The sequence below is a fragment of the Brachyhypopomus gauderio genome, chromosome 18 (assembly GCF_052324685.1).
Source record: "Brachyhypopomus gauderio isolate BG-103 chromosome 18, BGAUD_0.2, whole genome shotgun sequence".
NCBI lineage: Eukaryota > Metazoa > Chordata > Actinopteri > Gymnotiformes > Hypopomidae > Brachyhypopomus > Brachyhypopomus gauderio.
Genome location: NC_135228.1, coordinates 18511098 through 18526270, shown reverse-complemented (window position 1 = coordinate 18526270; position 15173 = coordinate 18511098). Strand labels below are relative to the sequence as shown.

Sequence of the window (15173 nt, the reverse complement as noted above, 5' to 3'; positions counted from 1 at the left end):
AGTGAGTCAGACTCCAGTCCTCATGCAGTCAGATAATAAACACATTTGAAAACGCAGCTCCAAGATGAAAATACATAATACATGCTGGTGCCGCACAGCTTGAAAACGTTTAACATCTGACACCCGTTATGCATGTGTGAAGAGAGAGGAAAGACTGTTTATGCAGCAACATGAGGGAAGGAGGTCGCGGGGGTCAAGTGTTTGTGGTTAGACAGATGAGACGGATCATGAAAGCGGAGGGCTGATGGGGGGGGTGGGCCCGGCGCTCCAGAGCAAGCCTCTGACCTCGATGTCTCGGCTCCGGGCCACCTCGCTGAAGTTCTCATGAAGCTCCAGGGTCTTGTCCATCTTGTCGTCGGTCATGCAGTAGCAGCGCAGACGGCCCTCACGCGCCTCATTCATCTTGGCGAACACCACGAACTTGGCCATGTATGGAACCGCCGTCAGCTCATGGTACAGCAGGTTAGCGAAGGTGATGGCCTCCGCCGTCCGGGGACAGTCAGCCAGCCAGAACCTGCAGCGGAGCAGAGAGACGACACCTTAGAGAGAGAGCAGCTGCGGTCCGGCCAGGACACACGGAGACATGTACCAGTTATGGAGTGTGTTTTATGTGCAAAGAATACTTGGAATATTTTGAAGTGTATTTATATGACCTAAGAATTAAATATATATTCAAGACATAATCAACCAATCACATTAACTAGTGTGTGTTTGTCTATGTGTGTGTTGAATCATGGGAGCTCTTTATCATTTGATCTCACCTAGCTGACACATTGGTGGTGAAGTTTGCACAGTTGTTAGAGTACATGAGCTTAGTGGTGCCTGTGATGTCCTCCCACTGGGCCGGAGCCGTACCACCTGAAGAGGGATGTTACAGCATTTTAGACACTCTGTGGACCCAGTGTCATTTTCCTCATATCCAGCACCATCTGGAACCACCATGTTTGGCCTATCTTTATCCCTGTGCTCCTGTCCAGGCTGTATGGCAATCTGTTTCAGCCCTTTTTCAGCTTTGGCAGGGCACGCAAAGCTGGCTCAGATATGCTACAGCACAGCCTCATCTCTCCCTGAACAGTAAAAAAATCATTGCTACAAAACAGAGCTCCCTCTAAAGGAACATATCGCAAACAAGACTGTACCAATGACGCTGCAGAGGAGACGCAGGCTGGTGATGTCCCCTTCGCCAGCGTTGCGTGGACTCTCCCTCCAGGACGGGGGCAGGGGGATACGTAAACCAATGGGCCGGTGAAACTTGCGTCTGCGTGGCTCCACCGTCACCACGGGGCTGAATGTGGCCTGGTTCCCTAACTGCCGAGTCAGCAGCTCATCAGGGATTGGCTGGGCCTGCGTAAAAGAGGAGAGGAGAGGAGAGGAGAGGAGAGGAGAGGAGAGGAGAGGAGAAGTGAGAGATCCAGATTTGGAAGTGTAAGTTATAACAGAAGGATAAGGAGAAAGCTAACTAAGTGTAAGTGAAAATGAAAGAGAATGATATTCACCGCAAGGGAAATTATTATAGCAACAAAGAAAAGGAATACACAGCCATTTGAAAAATACACAGCATTTGTATTACAAATTTGCATTTGTATCTGTTTTCTTTATTATTTATTATTACCTCGCATGTTTTAACAGCATTCACAGACAGACTAAATAATGATGGGGAAAAAAATTACACTCATAAAAACATTGTTGCCCCTGATGTCGGCTCGGATGTCACAGCTCACCTGCAGGCCTAGCCGCACCCGTTTGGTAACCGCTGTCGCCGGGAAAATGGCCTGGACCTGGGGCACGAGCTTACTGATCAGCTGACCACCCTCTGGACCAATCAAATCACTCTCCTGCTGAACGCGTGACACCACCGCAAAGTAAAGGGGGAAGTCCGTGGAGATGATGCGACGAATTCTTTTCTTTTCCAGCTCCTCTTGACTCTCCAGATCTGAAAGAGAAAGTTGAAAAGGATGCTGGGAAGAGGGGTGTGGTTTGCTCTGATGAACGCATAAGAACACGTGATGCCAATGCAGATCCCGCTGTGATCCTCGAAGCACTGTGGTTGCTGCTTTCTTAGCATGGCGTAAGATGCACCTTCGTCCATGCCGTTCAGGATGGTCTCCAGCATGTCGTCGCCATATCGGTTGCGGTGTTCTTTCCACACAGAGCCGTTCTCACTGCGCAGGACCACCAGTTCTCGATCACCCCTCCCCAGGGCAGCAAAGTGAGGGATCTCCACAATCACGGGCCTGAAACACAGTGTCAGGGCTAAAGCACAACGCCAGAGCATTTACTACCCGGGCCACACTAATGAACAATTAGCAGAATGTTCATGTAGTAATATATTAATCTGTGGTATATAAACCTGCACTAAATTAATGTCATCCATGATGAGACATTATTTTCATAGACTTTACTTAATAAAATGACATTTGGCCTTTTTACCAAGGACCTTTAGTACTGTTTCCAACCCAAACATTCAAAGCGTTTTGATACATTTCCCGTTTCTTAGTGACAAAGTGGTCAGGCTCACCACAGGAACTGCATGCTGGAGGGTCCCAGGGAGATGATGCGTGAGGCGAGACCCTCTCCTTCCACCAGGGGAGGGGGCGTGGAGAGCTTCTGCGGTTTCACCAGACGGCAGGTGATGCGTGTGGGAGCGGCGCAGGTGCGTGGTGGAATGATCACACGCAGACCGTTGTGCCTACTGCCACGCATAGACCCGCCCCGGGCGTCCACCATGAAACTGACCAGAAACCTGACAAGCAACCAACAGTCAGTCCAGCTACGAGGAAGGAGCCTATCAGGGCTCAGCTTGAGGGCCGAGGTCAGTGAACGTCAAGGTTAACAGGCCAGTTGAGGACTACATGCAAACAAGTAGCACTAGCAGGACCCTGTGTTGAAAAACTGGCGAGGTTATTACGTGCATGGCCTATACTTCATGACAATGAGGCCACTAACCCAGTGTGGATGGGACTGGCCACGGGGCTGACGTTGTCTGAGGTTTCTGTGGCAGGGCTACTGGGGATCAGAGAGTCTTCATCATATTCCTTTGGCAGAGGGACTGGCGTGTGCTGCAGACACACAGAGCAACACGTTACGTGTTACACCAATGAGGAAACACACTAAAGGTCTCAGAAATCATGTTAAGTGAAAGAACAAGAAAATACTTTAAAAACATTTAACTCAAAAGATATAGAAATAATTACCTGTTCCAGAATGACAGTCTCTGGAGATACGCATGGTATTCTGGGAATGGCGGGTGAGTAAGGGCTAAACAGAAAGAAAAAGTGTGTGTGTAATTCATGAAATAATGCACTTTATGGCTAGACTTCTAGAACCAGTTCTTAATCTCTTACGTTGTGCCCAGGCCACCCTCAAATTCCCGCATGGACTTTTTTGGTGACAGGAAGTCATCATCCTGATCCTTCAGGTCATCAAGCTTCAAGTAGCGAGAGCCATCCATCCCCAATAACTCATCACCTACGAAGGCAGACATCAGGCCCCCAGAGGAGAGAGAAGACAAGTGTGAACGAGGGCAGGGAAGAGTTGTGGGGAAGCGACACAGGAGGAGTGTACGGTGAGGGTAGAGTGAGGGGTAGAGTGAGGGGTATGGTGAGGGGTACGGTGAGGGGTAGAGTGAGGGGTACGGTGAGGGGAATGGTGAGGGGTACAGGAGGGATAGAGTGAGGGGTAGTGTGAGGGGTAGAGTGAGGGGCAGAGTGAGGGGAATGGTGAGGGGTACGGTGAGGGGAATGGTGAGTGGTACGGTGAGGGGTAGAGTGAGGGGTACGGTGAGGGGTAGAGTGAGGGGTAGAGTGAGGGTAGAGTGAGGGGTACGGTGAGGGGTACAGTGAGGGGTAGAGTGAGGGGAATGGTGAGTGGTATGGTGAGGGGTAGAGTGAGGGGTAGAGTGAGGGGTACGGTGAGGGGTAGAGTGAGGGGTATGGTGAGTGGTACGGTGAGGGGTACGGTGAAGGGTACGGTGAGGGGTAGAGTGAGGGGTACAGTGAAGGGTACGGTGAGGGGTAGTGTGAGGGGTAGAGTGAGGGGTACGGTGAGTGGAACGGTGAGGGGTAGAGTGAGGGGTACGGTGAGGGGTAGTGTGAGGGGTATGGTGAGTGGAACGGTGAGGGGTAGAGTGAGGGGTACGGTGAGGGGAATGGTGAGGGTATGGTGAAGGGAATGGTGAGGGGTTTGGTGAGGGGAATGCTGAGGGTACGGTGAAGGGAATGGTGAGGGGTACGGTGAGGGGAATGGTGAGTGGTATGGTGAGGGGTACAGTGATGGGTAGAGTGAGGGAATGGTGAGGGGTGCAGTGAGGGGTATGGTGAGGGGAATGGTGAGGGTGCGGTGAGAGGTACAGTGAGGGGTAGAGTGAGGGGAATGGTGAGTGGTACAGTGAGGGGTACAGGAGGTGTAGAGTGACGGGTACAGTGATGGGTAGAGTGAGGGGAATGGTGAGGGGTATGGTGAGGGGTAGAGTGAGGGGTACGGTGAGTGGTACGGTGAGGGGTAGAGTGAGGGGTACGGTGAGGGGAATGGTGAGTGGTACGGTGAGGGGTACATGAGGGGTAGAGTGAGGGGTAGAGTGACGGGTATGGTGAGGAGTACAGTGAGGGTTACGGTTAGGGGTACCTTGAGTGGTAGAGTGAGGGGTAGAGTGAGGGGAATGGTGAGGGGTACGGTGAGTGGTACAGTGAGGGGTAGAGTGAGTGGTACGGTGAGGGGTAGAGTGAGGGAAGAGTGAGGGTTAGAGTGAGGGTAGAGTGAGGGGTAGGGTGAGGCACTGGCGTAGGGGAGGGGCACGCAAGGCACGCACTGAGGGGGGGCCCCAAACACAGGTGGGCCCCGCCTTAAGCCTGGTTTATACTTTCGCGAGCGACCGTAGCGCGCAACTCCGCCCACCTCGCGCGAGCGGTGTAGGCGTTTATACTTTCGCGAGCGTCACTGCAGTGTTCTCCGAAACGATAGGTGGCGATAGGTGGCAGTCGAGAATAAAAAACCTCTGCAAAACCGGTGAAAGAACATTTTTACCTGACCAGACACCGTATATATACAAATCAGGCATCAAACGTAAATATGGCTTTGCAGTGTTGTCCGAAACGATACGTTAACAAATACGAGCCTCTTGTAATTCCAGGACGAAACATGAGAGAACGTGAAGACGTTAAGATTGGGCGTTTTGAAAATAAACGACCATTAAATAATGTGATAAAAAAGCATTTCGAGTATATGTATAAATATTTAACTTAATTAAGTTTAACGTGCTGGGAAATATTGAAATGGACTTTTAAAGTGACGTTCAAGTGCTTTAATTCCACCTTATAAAGCTGTATGAACCCGGCAAACATGACTTTGTCCATCGCGCTGAAGCGCGGCGCGCGTGCGAAGTTAGGACGAGTTTGTTGTTTAGTCTTCCTCCTGGGTGATGTTAGGGCGCTAAAACTCTAATCTTGATGTTTTTAACTATCCCCGTCACTGTGGCTAGTGCAGAAAGGTCATTTTCAAAACTGAAAATGATCAAAAACTATCTGAGAAGCACAATGTCTCAGGACAGACTTTCCGGACTTGCTATTCTCAGCGCGCTCGTCGAATGGATCTGACAGACATTGTAAAGGAATTTGCACAGAAAAATGTCAGAAGGAGAGGACGTTTTAGGCATTGTTAAAGGTAAGAACCTTTTTATTGCATTGTATCTGTTAGTAAGCTTGAATACAGATCGCTGCATATTACTAAGTGCTAGCTTGAGCTATGAAGCATATGCCAGGCGCGTCAGTGAGAATTTAGCTCACGCACGGGCCTCCTCATTGCCTCCTTGCGGTGGGGCCCCAGAATTTTGCGCTACGTCTCTGGGGTGAGGGGTATGGTGAGAGGATTGGTGAGGGGTACAGTGAGAGGAATGGTGAGGGGTACAGTGAGGTGCCTTGTAGGGGTGCAGGAAAAAATCGATTCGAGCTCGAATCACATTTCTAACATTGAACGATTCAGAATCGATTCTCATTTTTTTTTTATCGATTTTTTTTTCCAGGTGCGTGTGTGCCTTCTCAGCCAACGCAGTGCTAGGCAAAACAAGGAAACAGCTTTGACTATGTACAGGCATGCTAGTAAAGCTACAGCGGGTTGTGTAGTGTACGGTATTTGTTGTTGCGCCGCTAAAGTATTAAGTCCAAATGGCTCCGAGGTCTTTGAAAGCAACCATTTGGAAACACTTTAGATTTGACCGTCAACCCGGCCCGGGTTAGAATGGGCTTGATCGTTTGCACACGCATAAAGACGCTACAGATTATATTCGGGAGTTACAGTGATTATAACTCCTGGTAAAATAAAGTTAAAATAAAAAATATAAATAACTTAGTTCATTGAGCACTCTAGTTTTGTCCTAACTAGATATAACTTCTATATATAACTATATAACTTCTTCGTTGTTTTTACAGAAAGAGCAGTATTTTTGTATAATAAAATTTTTGAGTAGTGGCCAGTTCTGGCAGCTAGCCTACCAATTTTATTTACTTTACTACAGTTTTATTACTTTAATGTAATGTTCTGAGTGTCAGCCTCAAATAGACATGTTGTCTTGGATTTACCTTTGTGTATTTACATTATTGCAATAAAACCTTTACAATTATAATATCTTTATAAATGTACTCTGCTTTCATGCCAGCAGACCAAAGTAGCTCATTTTGAATCGAGAATTGTTTTTGAATTGGAAAATAATTGTTTTTGAATTGAATAGTAGGGATCTGAAAGAATTGAGGAAAAAATCGAATCGTGACCCCAAGAATCGATTCTGAATCGAATCGTGGGATTCCCAAAGATTCGCAGCCCTAGTGCCTTGTGGTGTGTCCACCACAAGGTTAGGTTAGGGGTACAGTGAGAGGTATGATGAGAGGTATGGTGAGGGGTACGGTGAGGGGTACAGTGAAGGGTACAGTGAGAGGTATGGTAAGGGGAAAGGTGACAGGTATGGTGAAGGGTACAGTGAGGGGTACGGTGAGGGGCATGAAGAGGGGTACAGTGAGGGGTACGGTAAGGGGAATGGTGACGGGTATGGTAAGGGGTACAGTGAGGGGTATGATGAGAGGTATGGCGAGGGGTACGATGAGGGGTACAGTGAAGGGTACAGTGAGAGGTATGGTAAGGGGAAAGGTGACAGGTATGGTGAAGGGTACAGTGAGGGGTACGGTGAGGGGCATGGAGAGGGGTACAGTGAGGGGTACGGTGAGGGGAATGGTGAGGGGTACAGTGAGATGCACTGTGTGTTTGGTGGTGTGTCCAGTGGTGTGTCCGGTGGTGTGTCCAGTAGTATGTCTGGTGAACGAGAAGTGATGAAGAGGCGCAATAGTTAAAGGACAATCTAAATATCATTCCATCTTCCATTCACAAGCACAGACCAGTTTCAGTGCCGGCCAAGCAAAGGATTCTCTCACACAAACACATGCACACACACGCACATACGCACACATACACACACACACACACACACACATAAACACAAACACACACACAGACACACACGCACGATACAGAGAGCCAATGAAAAACCAAAAACATGAAGAAAATCAAGACACTTGGTCAGACTGTATGGAATCGGTTACTCTGGTGAGCATGCTCAGTAGAAAGATGATCTCACATGCTTCCTCTGCATTCAAGATTCAAGCCTTTTTTCCTGTTATTAAAGGGGTTTAATTGGAGCAGTACAAAGGTGAGGGTGGAGTACACAGGCACTGTATCATTTTCCCAAGAGCATTCTGCCGAGTTAAATGATGATCATTAGTTGGCGTTTTTCAGTCATTTATTCTGCAGTGGTGAGAAAACCCGTTTTAAATTCAAGTTTACTGTGCAGTCCTGTGAACAATGCTTCCCACAGACAAATGTTAATGCTAACAACAACAACAACAAAACGTAAGTCATGGTCGCATGGCAGTGTGGACTCAACAGCATCGTAACTGAACAAAACCTGAAGCAAAGAGGTTGAAACTCAGAATTAGACGGGATGGGAGTGGTAGAGATGGAGGCACACATTCACCAACCACCGGCGACTGGACGGTCAAGGCACAGAGCGGGAGGCACTCCTACCTAATGATAGCTGTGAAATTCCTGGAGAAGACATGGAAAGACCAGTGTTCAGCATGACGAGCGCTAACATAACGACCAGTGATACCGTATTACACGTACAGCGCCAGGTGTGATGTGTTCCAGCGCCTTCGCTCAGTCCTTTAGTTTCTAGCCCAGTTTTGGAGTGTTAGTGTGGGCCACAGTGCGGTGGGGAACCTCTGCTTAAATACACCCACTCCTCCAGTCAGCTGGAGAGAACGCCAGAGTCAGCAGCACCTACCTTCGTCCTCCGACACATCTAAGACCTCGTCCACCGTCTCGGGGAAACTCATGCGGTGCTTCTCTGAAGAGATCTGGGGCCAAGTGGAGTGTAGAGAGACAGAGACAGAGAAAGGTGAGGACAGACAGAGACAGAGGCAGGAGGAAAAAGACATAAGTGTTACGAAGGAGAGGACATGGTTAGCAGGGATGTGCAGAGATAACATCACATCACTTGACTTTTAAAGAGACTTCAGAATACGGTCATATAACTCTCCTTCAGTGCGTACGTTTCCGGGGTTGGCTCTCACCGTGGACGCGGATTCCTCGGTGACCAACTTGAGCACATCGATGACAGATATGTAGCCTAGCCGCCTAGCAATGCCCAGCGGCGAGGTCCCGTTCTGACGCCCACACAAAAACACACCCACAGTTAGACACACTGCCTCTTATAACAGCCCACAACAGCTCTGGCTCTAAACAGCAAAGAGGACACGTACGTTTGCGATCTCATTGGGCTGGGCACCATGTTTCAGGAGCAGGCTGACAATGTCAGTGTGACCCTGCTGGGCTGCTTGGTGAAGAGGTGTGTAGCCCACCTGGGAGACAGGGAGAGGAATCAAGTCAAATGTGACTCAGCTATGCAGTTGCACTGTGCAAACATTTAGGCATCCACCGTTCACAGTGGATTTCAGGCTGTGTGTGTGTGTGTGTGTGTGTGTGTGTGTGTGTGTGTGTGTGTGTGTGTGTGTGTGTGATCGTACTCTGGTTTTACTGTTCACGTGGGCCTGCTGCTGTAGAAGGAACTTCACCATCTTTATGTTGCCATAGTGACATGCCACATGTAGGGGAGTGTATCCCAACTGAGAGAGAGAGAGGGGGGGGGGGGGGGGGGGGGAACATGAGTTCACACGTGTATTCATGAGTGTGTTCATGACAGTAGAGTAGAAGGAGAGAAATGGGTAGGTAGTTCAGAGAAAAGAGGAGGAACAGTGTGTGTGTGTGTGTGTGTGTGTGTGTGTGTGTGTGTGTGTGTGTGTGAGAGAGAGACAGAGGGAGAGAGAGAGGGGGGGGGACATGAGTTCACACGTGTATTCATGAGTGTGTTCATGACAGTAGAGTAGAAGGAGAGAAATGGGTAGATAGTTCAGAGAAAGGAGGAGAAAAAGTGTGTGTGTGTGTGTGTGTGTGTGTGTGTGTGTGTGTGTGTGTGTGTGTGTGTGTGTGTGTGTGTGTGTGTGTGTGAGACAGAGAGAGAGAGAAGGTGTCTCACAGTCCCTGGAGACATCCAGAGAGGAAAAAGAGTCAATGACTGTCTGTGTGAGGGTGCCTGAGGCCTGCCATCTATTTTCAGAGCTGAGCGGAGAGATGAAGTAATCCACAGCAGGAGCAGAAGAGGTCAAAGGTTAAAGCTGAGCTGCTTTGTTCTCACCGCTATATTGCAGTGAGGATCATTAAAAGCTTCCTAGTCCATTGACAGCACTAGGAACATTTCAATAGGGATATCAGGGGTAGACAAGTGTGTGTGTGTGTGTGTGTGTGTGTGTGTGTGTGTGTGTGTGTGTGTGTGTGTGTGTGTGTGTGTGTGTGTGTGTGTGTGTGTTTACCCTTGTGGCGGTGTAGACAGAGGCGCCCTGCTTTAACAGCATATCTGCAATGCCCACATGACCCTCTTGAGCCACCAGATGCAGAGGAGTCAAGCCACTCTACACATAGACATGACCACATGCACACACACACACACACACACACACACACACACATGGGCATGACCACACAGACACACACAAACACAGAACAATAACATCAGACAATTTCATAAATACTGCAACGCAAAACAAGACTAAACAAATATACTAACATGGTTCTTTTGTTGTTTTGTGGTTTTATGTTATCTTTATCTGTTGCCATGTTAGCCATTCTCCACCTCTTCATATTTGGTCAGTTTTTGACCACAGGACTGCTGACTGGGCCACATTTGACCCAGGGACGTGAGAGGCGTGCAGAAGCCACAGCTACACTGCTGTGCCACTCTACGCCACATGCCTGTCCTCTGCTGGGAACAGTCCTCCAATCATAAAATGTCCAGCCAACGGTCATCTTCTGGCCAGCGAGGGGAAGAGCATGGCTGACAAATTGTCCAGTTCGCTTCTACTTACAAATGACACTCATAAAAGTAATAACAGGGCAACGGATGGGAAGGGGACAAGTCTGTGTCTCTAATGAAGTGTCCGGTTTGGTCTACATCCACAAGGCCCGGCGCGAGCCCCCTGGCCCCGCCCCTCTGCCCTCAACACGTACGCCTGTGGAAACACACCTTGTTGCCTACGTTGACGTTGGCATGTTTGGAGATGAGCAGGGCCACCATGTCGGGCTGGCCCTCCTGGGCGGCCAGGTGGAGAGGGGTGATGCCCTGCAGAGACTCGGCGTTGGGGTTGGCGCCACACTGCAGCAGACAGCCAGCCATCTCCTGCTGGTTCTGCTTGGCGGCAATGTGCAGGGCGGTGTAGCCGTTCTGGATGAGGACGGGTCACGCGGCACCGGGAGACAGACAAGGAGTTACGGAGATGTTCTTACTGGACGTGAGGTCTTTATTAGTGGCATGAGATACGATGAGTGGATTTGTAAATGTTTGCGAACATACATATTGCATGTTTAGATTGATTTGCAAGGTAGTGTAATGTAATATGATCTATGTCTGCAAGGAAACATAATGCCTGTAAGTGTATGTATGTGTGTTTGTGTCTGTGTTGGTATGTATATATGCATGTGTGTGTGTGTGTGTGTGTGTGTCTTACTTGGGCAGTGCTGTGTGGAGAGCTACCCTTGCTAACCAGTAGCCTAACCACCTCCAAGTTGTTGTGGTGGACAGCTATGTGCAGAGGGGGCAGTCCATTTTGCTAAGAGAGAGGAGAGACACATGCTATTAGTCAGCTGATGCTGTTTGTCTCACACACACACACACACACACACACACACACACACACACTGGGCAGTGTGTGTTACCTTTCCTACTGCGTTCGGATTGGCTCCCTTCTCCAGAAGCAGCTCTGCTACATCTAACTTTCCGTATTTACATGCTACATGTAATGGAGTGAACCCTTTCTGTTGGGACAGACACACACACACACACACACACACACACACACACACACACACACACACCACAGAGAAAGTGAGATGGTAAGAGTAGCCACTTAAAATGCAAAAGAACAATAATGTTAAGCTAAGGGCAACAAACAAGTATAAAATATACAGGGAGACAAGGAACAACATAACAGGACCAGCCTTAGTCATCTTGGCTTGCTGGGCATTGCTGTCTAAGAGGATCCGTACAGTCTGGGTGTGTCCCTCCCGGGCAGCGATGTGCAGGGGGGTGTGGCCAGCCGTGGTCGCTGAGTCGGGGTTGGAATTATGCTCCAACAGCAGCTTCACCAGCTCTTTATGGCCCACACGAGCTGCACAGTGCAGCGGCGTCTGATCGTCCTGCAGACGTGGACAGAAAGAGAGAATGGCAGTGGGAGGAGTTAAGGACAGAGACCATGGCAGTGGGAGGAGTTATGAACAGAGACCATGGCAGTGGGAGGAGTTATGAACAGAGACCATGGCATTGGGAGGAGTTATGAACAGAGACCATGGCAGTGGGAGGAGTTATGAACAGAGACCATGGCAGTGGGAGGAGTTATGAACAGAGACCGTGGCAGTGGGAGGAGTTATGAACAGAGACCATGGCAGTGGGAGGAGTTATGAACAGAGACCATGAGCCTGTTTTTGTGCAACGCTGGCCGTCCTGCCCACCTTAGCTTTCGCGTCCACCTGGGCGGAGCTCTGCAGTAGCAGCTGTGCCACCTCGCAGTGCCCCGCCCGGGCCGCCATGTGCAGAGGAGTCTCCACTTTCTACAACGAGAGAACAAAATGCACTGCGATTATTACCAAAGGACTAACCAGGAATTGGACTATGTTGCGCTCAGAGAGGTCTTGGGGTGAAGGGGTGTGCTAGGAACGGGGCTTAGGGACCGTGCTCACCACGTTAGATGCGTTGGGAGACGCTCCCTTGTGCAGCAGACACTTCACTACTTTGATGTGCCCCATGAAAGCAGCCACGTGGAGGGGAGTCAGACCAGACTGGGGGAGAAGAAGAACACATCCACCACCACAGAAGAGCTGAGCAGACCTCGGCCAGTACAACCCCACATGAATGACCAAAGAACCCTCTGAAACACTGAGAAGTCCTATGATTCACTGAATTATCTCAGGTGCACCACAAATGTTCATTATCCAAACATAATAAAGTCTGGGTTAACAGCGCAGCAGCAGTGATGTCTGACCTCGGTCACAGCCTCTAGAGATGCAGAGTGCTTGAGCAGAAGGTCCATGGAGCTCATATGGTTCTTTTTGCAGGCAATGTGCAGAGGAGTGAAGCCGTTCTGAGAAAGCAAAGTCACATGATTAAACAACCCCTGCCCACTAAAGGGGGAGGAGTTAGGAGCAGGAAGGAGCTGGAGAGAGAGTGCGACACACACCAGGGCTCGAGAGTTGGCCTTGGCGCCCTTCTCCAGCAGTACGCTGGCCATGCGGTGGTGGCCACAGTGCGTGGCCACGTGCAACGGCGTCAGGTGGTCCAGGGTGATGTCATCGATCTCTGCGTTGAACTGCAGGAGCTGCCGCACACAGTCCACGTGGTCGCCCTGCGCCGCCATGTGGATGGGAGACAGGCCGTTCTGTACGAGGGGGAGTGGAGACGGGCCAGATCACCCAAGTGCAGACTTGCGGTTGGCTTTTCAGACACCGAGGACACTTAATCTATCAGGAGGCAACTGCCTGAATGACGATACCATGCTTTTAGTAGCGTTTATTCCAGGATTAGACGTGACCTTGGTCTGGGAACCTAACCAATATACAGTAGGCATAACGGAGCCTTTGATAAGGAGCACCCGCAAAATTGGACGATTACGTCTTCTCGGGGCCATATGGCCCCATTGGTCATGTGGTGGTACTGTTGAGTCACCTTCGTTTTGGCTTGGATGGGAGCGCCTTGGTCCAGCAGGATCTCTAACACCCGCACGTGGCCATTCCTGGCCGCACAGTGCAGTGGAGTCAGCTCGTCCTGACGGAGGAACAGACCAGCAGGTTAGCGCCATCTCCCTCTTCGGTACCAATGAGCTAGTTCTCTGGAGTTTTTGAACATTACGTGCTGACAGTATAGTCCGAGAGGTTCCCCGGTGGGTGTCACGGCAAAAGAAAGTGTGGGGTGCTTGCTGCTTTTAATTCATCATGAAAATTTACCGCTTGGTGTTCGAGTCCCTTTTTTTTTTAACCATGAGAAAGTCTCTCCCATGAGGGGATAAATAGGTCATCTTCTGGTAAGCTAGACATAAATAACTCAGCAGTCTGTGGGACTGTGTCCCCTGGTGTGTGAGGCACAGGCAAAAAGGGCTACAGTACCTTCGTCTTGGCATCGATCTGTGCCCCTCTGTCCAAAAGCAGCCGAACCATAATCACATTCCCCCTCCTGGCAGCGATGTGCAATGGCGTGATGCCATTCTGAGAGTGGACATATAGAGGGGGCGAGACACAGAAGAGGAGTTATGTAGTCCTTGGCTCCGTGTGATAGTGATGTATGAGGGGAGCAGGTGCAGGGGGTGGGTAGTTTAAACTCCTAGGAAGGGAGTGCTCACCCAGGGCTGGGAAGAAGGACCAACCTTGGGTGTGAAGTTCACATTGGCTCCTCTGTTTATCAACAGTTGCGCGACGCTCAGGCTCTCGTAATGTGCTGCGATGTGTAGTGGAGTAAAGCCGGTCTACAGGGACAGAACAAAAATAAGGGAAGGAGGGAATGAGAGCATGGAAGAGGTTGATGAGGAAAGACAGCAGAGAGAGAGAGTGAGAAAGAGAGAGAGAGAGAGAGCACTGTAAACCTAAAGCTTTTAAAACAACTTCAAAACAAATACGATAGTTATTAATGAGATAACTCAGGACTAGCACCAGATGATTTTATACAGTATGTGACACCTTTATGAATCTGCATCAGTAATTGAACAGTGAGAGCTTAATGTTTAATTTGCTTTCATGTCATTATTATTGCTGTTAAATTCACCCCCCGTTCTCCTGGAGGAGTAGCCCTTGCACATGAGCTGCTCGCACTACCTTGCTGAGGACGTCCGGGTTGGGGTCGTTCTGGAGCAGCACGGCGGCGGTGCGCGTGTCGTCGTTACGCGCAGAGATGTGGAGGGCGGGGAGGTGCACTTTGCCCTTGGTTCCATAGTTAATGAGGAGGGCCACCACATTTTCATGCCCCTGCTGCAGAGCCACGGCCAGGGGCGTGAAGCCGTCCTGAAGCAGCCCCGAAGGCAGTGAAGAAACCAGAGCAGTTATTGTAGGAACCTATAGGTGAACTTAAAAAAAAAAAGGGTGTGTGGGCTTCCCACTCTTTGATGAGGGTGCTACGTCACTCACCTCCGTGGGAAGGGTCTGATTGGCTCCGTTCTCCAGCAGTAATTTCACCACCTCCAAGTGGTTCTCCTGTGCTGCCATATATAAAGGACTAAAACCTTTCTGTAGAGGTAAGATGAAAACACACACACATACATGCATCAGCATTTCGTTTGGATCTACCAAGACTTACTGTAGCTTGGAAGAAATATTGGTCTGAGACATTGAGAGGTTGACCTGAGACTGGGCATTGACATTGGCATCGTAGTTGAGCAGCTCAGCAACAACTTTGTCCTGACCAGCCAGTGCAGCAATATGTAGGGCGGTATTCCCTTTCTACGAGAAAAAGTGACAATACACTATCAGACAGTCCGATATTTATCAACTTATGCCCATTTTTCCTTTTAGCCTTTCAGTTTTGTCCACTGTTTTTATTCCTG

The 15173-nt window shown here is 49.5% G+C and overlaps 1 protein-coding gene across 1 annotated transcript in view; it reads right to left on the bottom strand.

Annotated features, from left to right (window-relative positions):
• Nucleotides 1–15173, bottom strand: part of ank1b (ankyrin 1, erythrocytic b) — a 101579-nt gene that overhangs the window by 12217 nt on the left and 74189 nt on the right. The window contains exons 4-32 of the mRNA XM_076979572.1: nt 14971–15069; nt 14758–14856; nt 14449–14634; nt 14004–14102; nt 13747–13845; nt 13310–13408; nt 12825–13022; nt 12630–12728; nt 12328–12426; nt 12100–12198; nt 11590–11787; nt 11308–11406; nt 11100–11201; nt 10619–10816; nt 9909–10007; nt 9066–9164; nt 8802–8900; nt 8613–8705; nt 8324–8396; nt 8065–8085; nt 3345–3468; nt 3195–3258; nt 2947–3059; nt 2519–2743; nt 2080–2234; nt 1722–1933; nt 1140–1344; nt 762–858; nt 286–514 (exon numbers count right to left, since the gene is read on the bottom strand). Of these exons, the coding sequence (XP_076835687.1) occupies nt 286–514; nt 762–858; nt 1140–1344; nt 1722–1933; nt 2080–2234; nt 2519–2743; nt 2947–3059; nt 3195–3258; nt 3345–3468; nt 8065–8085; nt 8324–8396; nt 8613–8705; nt 8802–8900; nt 9066–9164; nt 9909–10007; nt 10619–10816; nt 11100–11201; nt 11308–11406; nt 11590–11787; nt 12100–12198; nt 12328–12426; nt 12630–12728; nt 12825–13022; nt 13310–13408; nt 13747–13845; nt 14004–14102; nt 14449–14634; nt 14758–14856; nt 14971–15069 (3681 nt within the window). The remainder of the gene's footprint in view (nt 1–285; nt 515–761; nt 859–1139; nt 1345–1721; nt 1934–2079; nt 2235–2518; nt 2744–2946; nt 3060–3194; nt 3259–3344; nt 3469–8064; nt 8086–8323; nt 8397–8612; nt 8706–8801; nt 8901–9065; nt 9165–9908; nt 10008–10618; nt 10817–11099; nt 11202–11307; nt 11407–11589; nt 11788–12099; nt 12199–12327; nt 12427–12629; nt 12729–12824; nt 13023–13309; nt 13409–13746; nt 13846–14003; nt 14103–14448; nt 14635–14757; nt 14857–14970; nt 15070–15173) is intronic.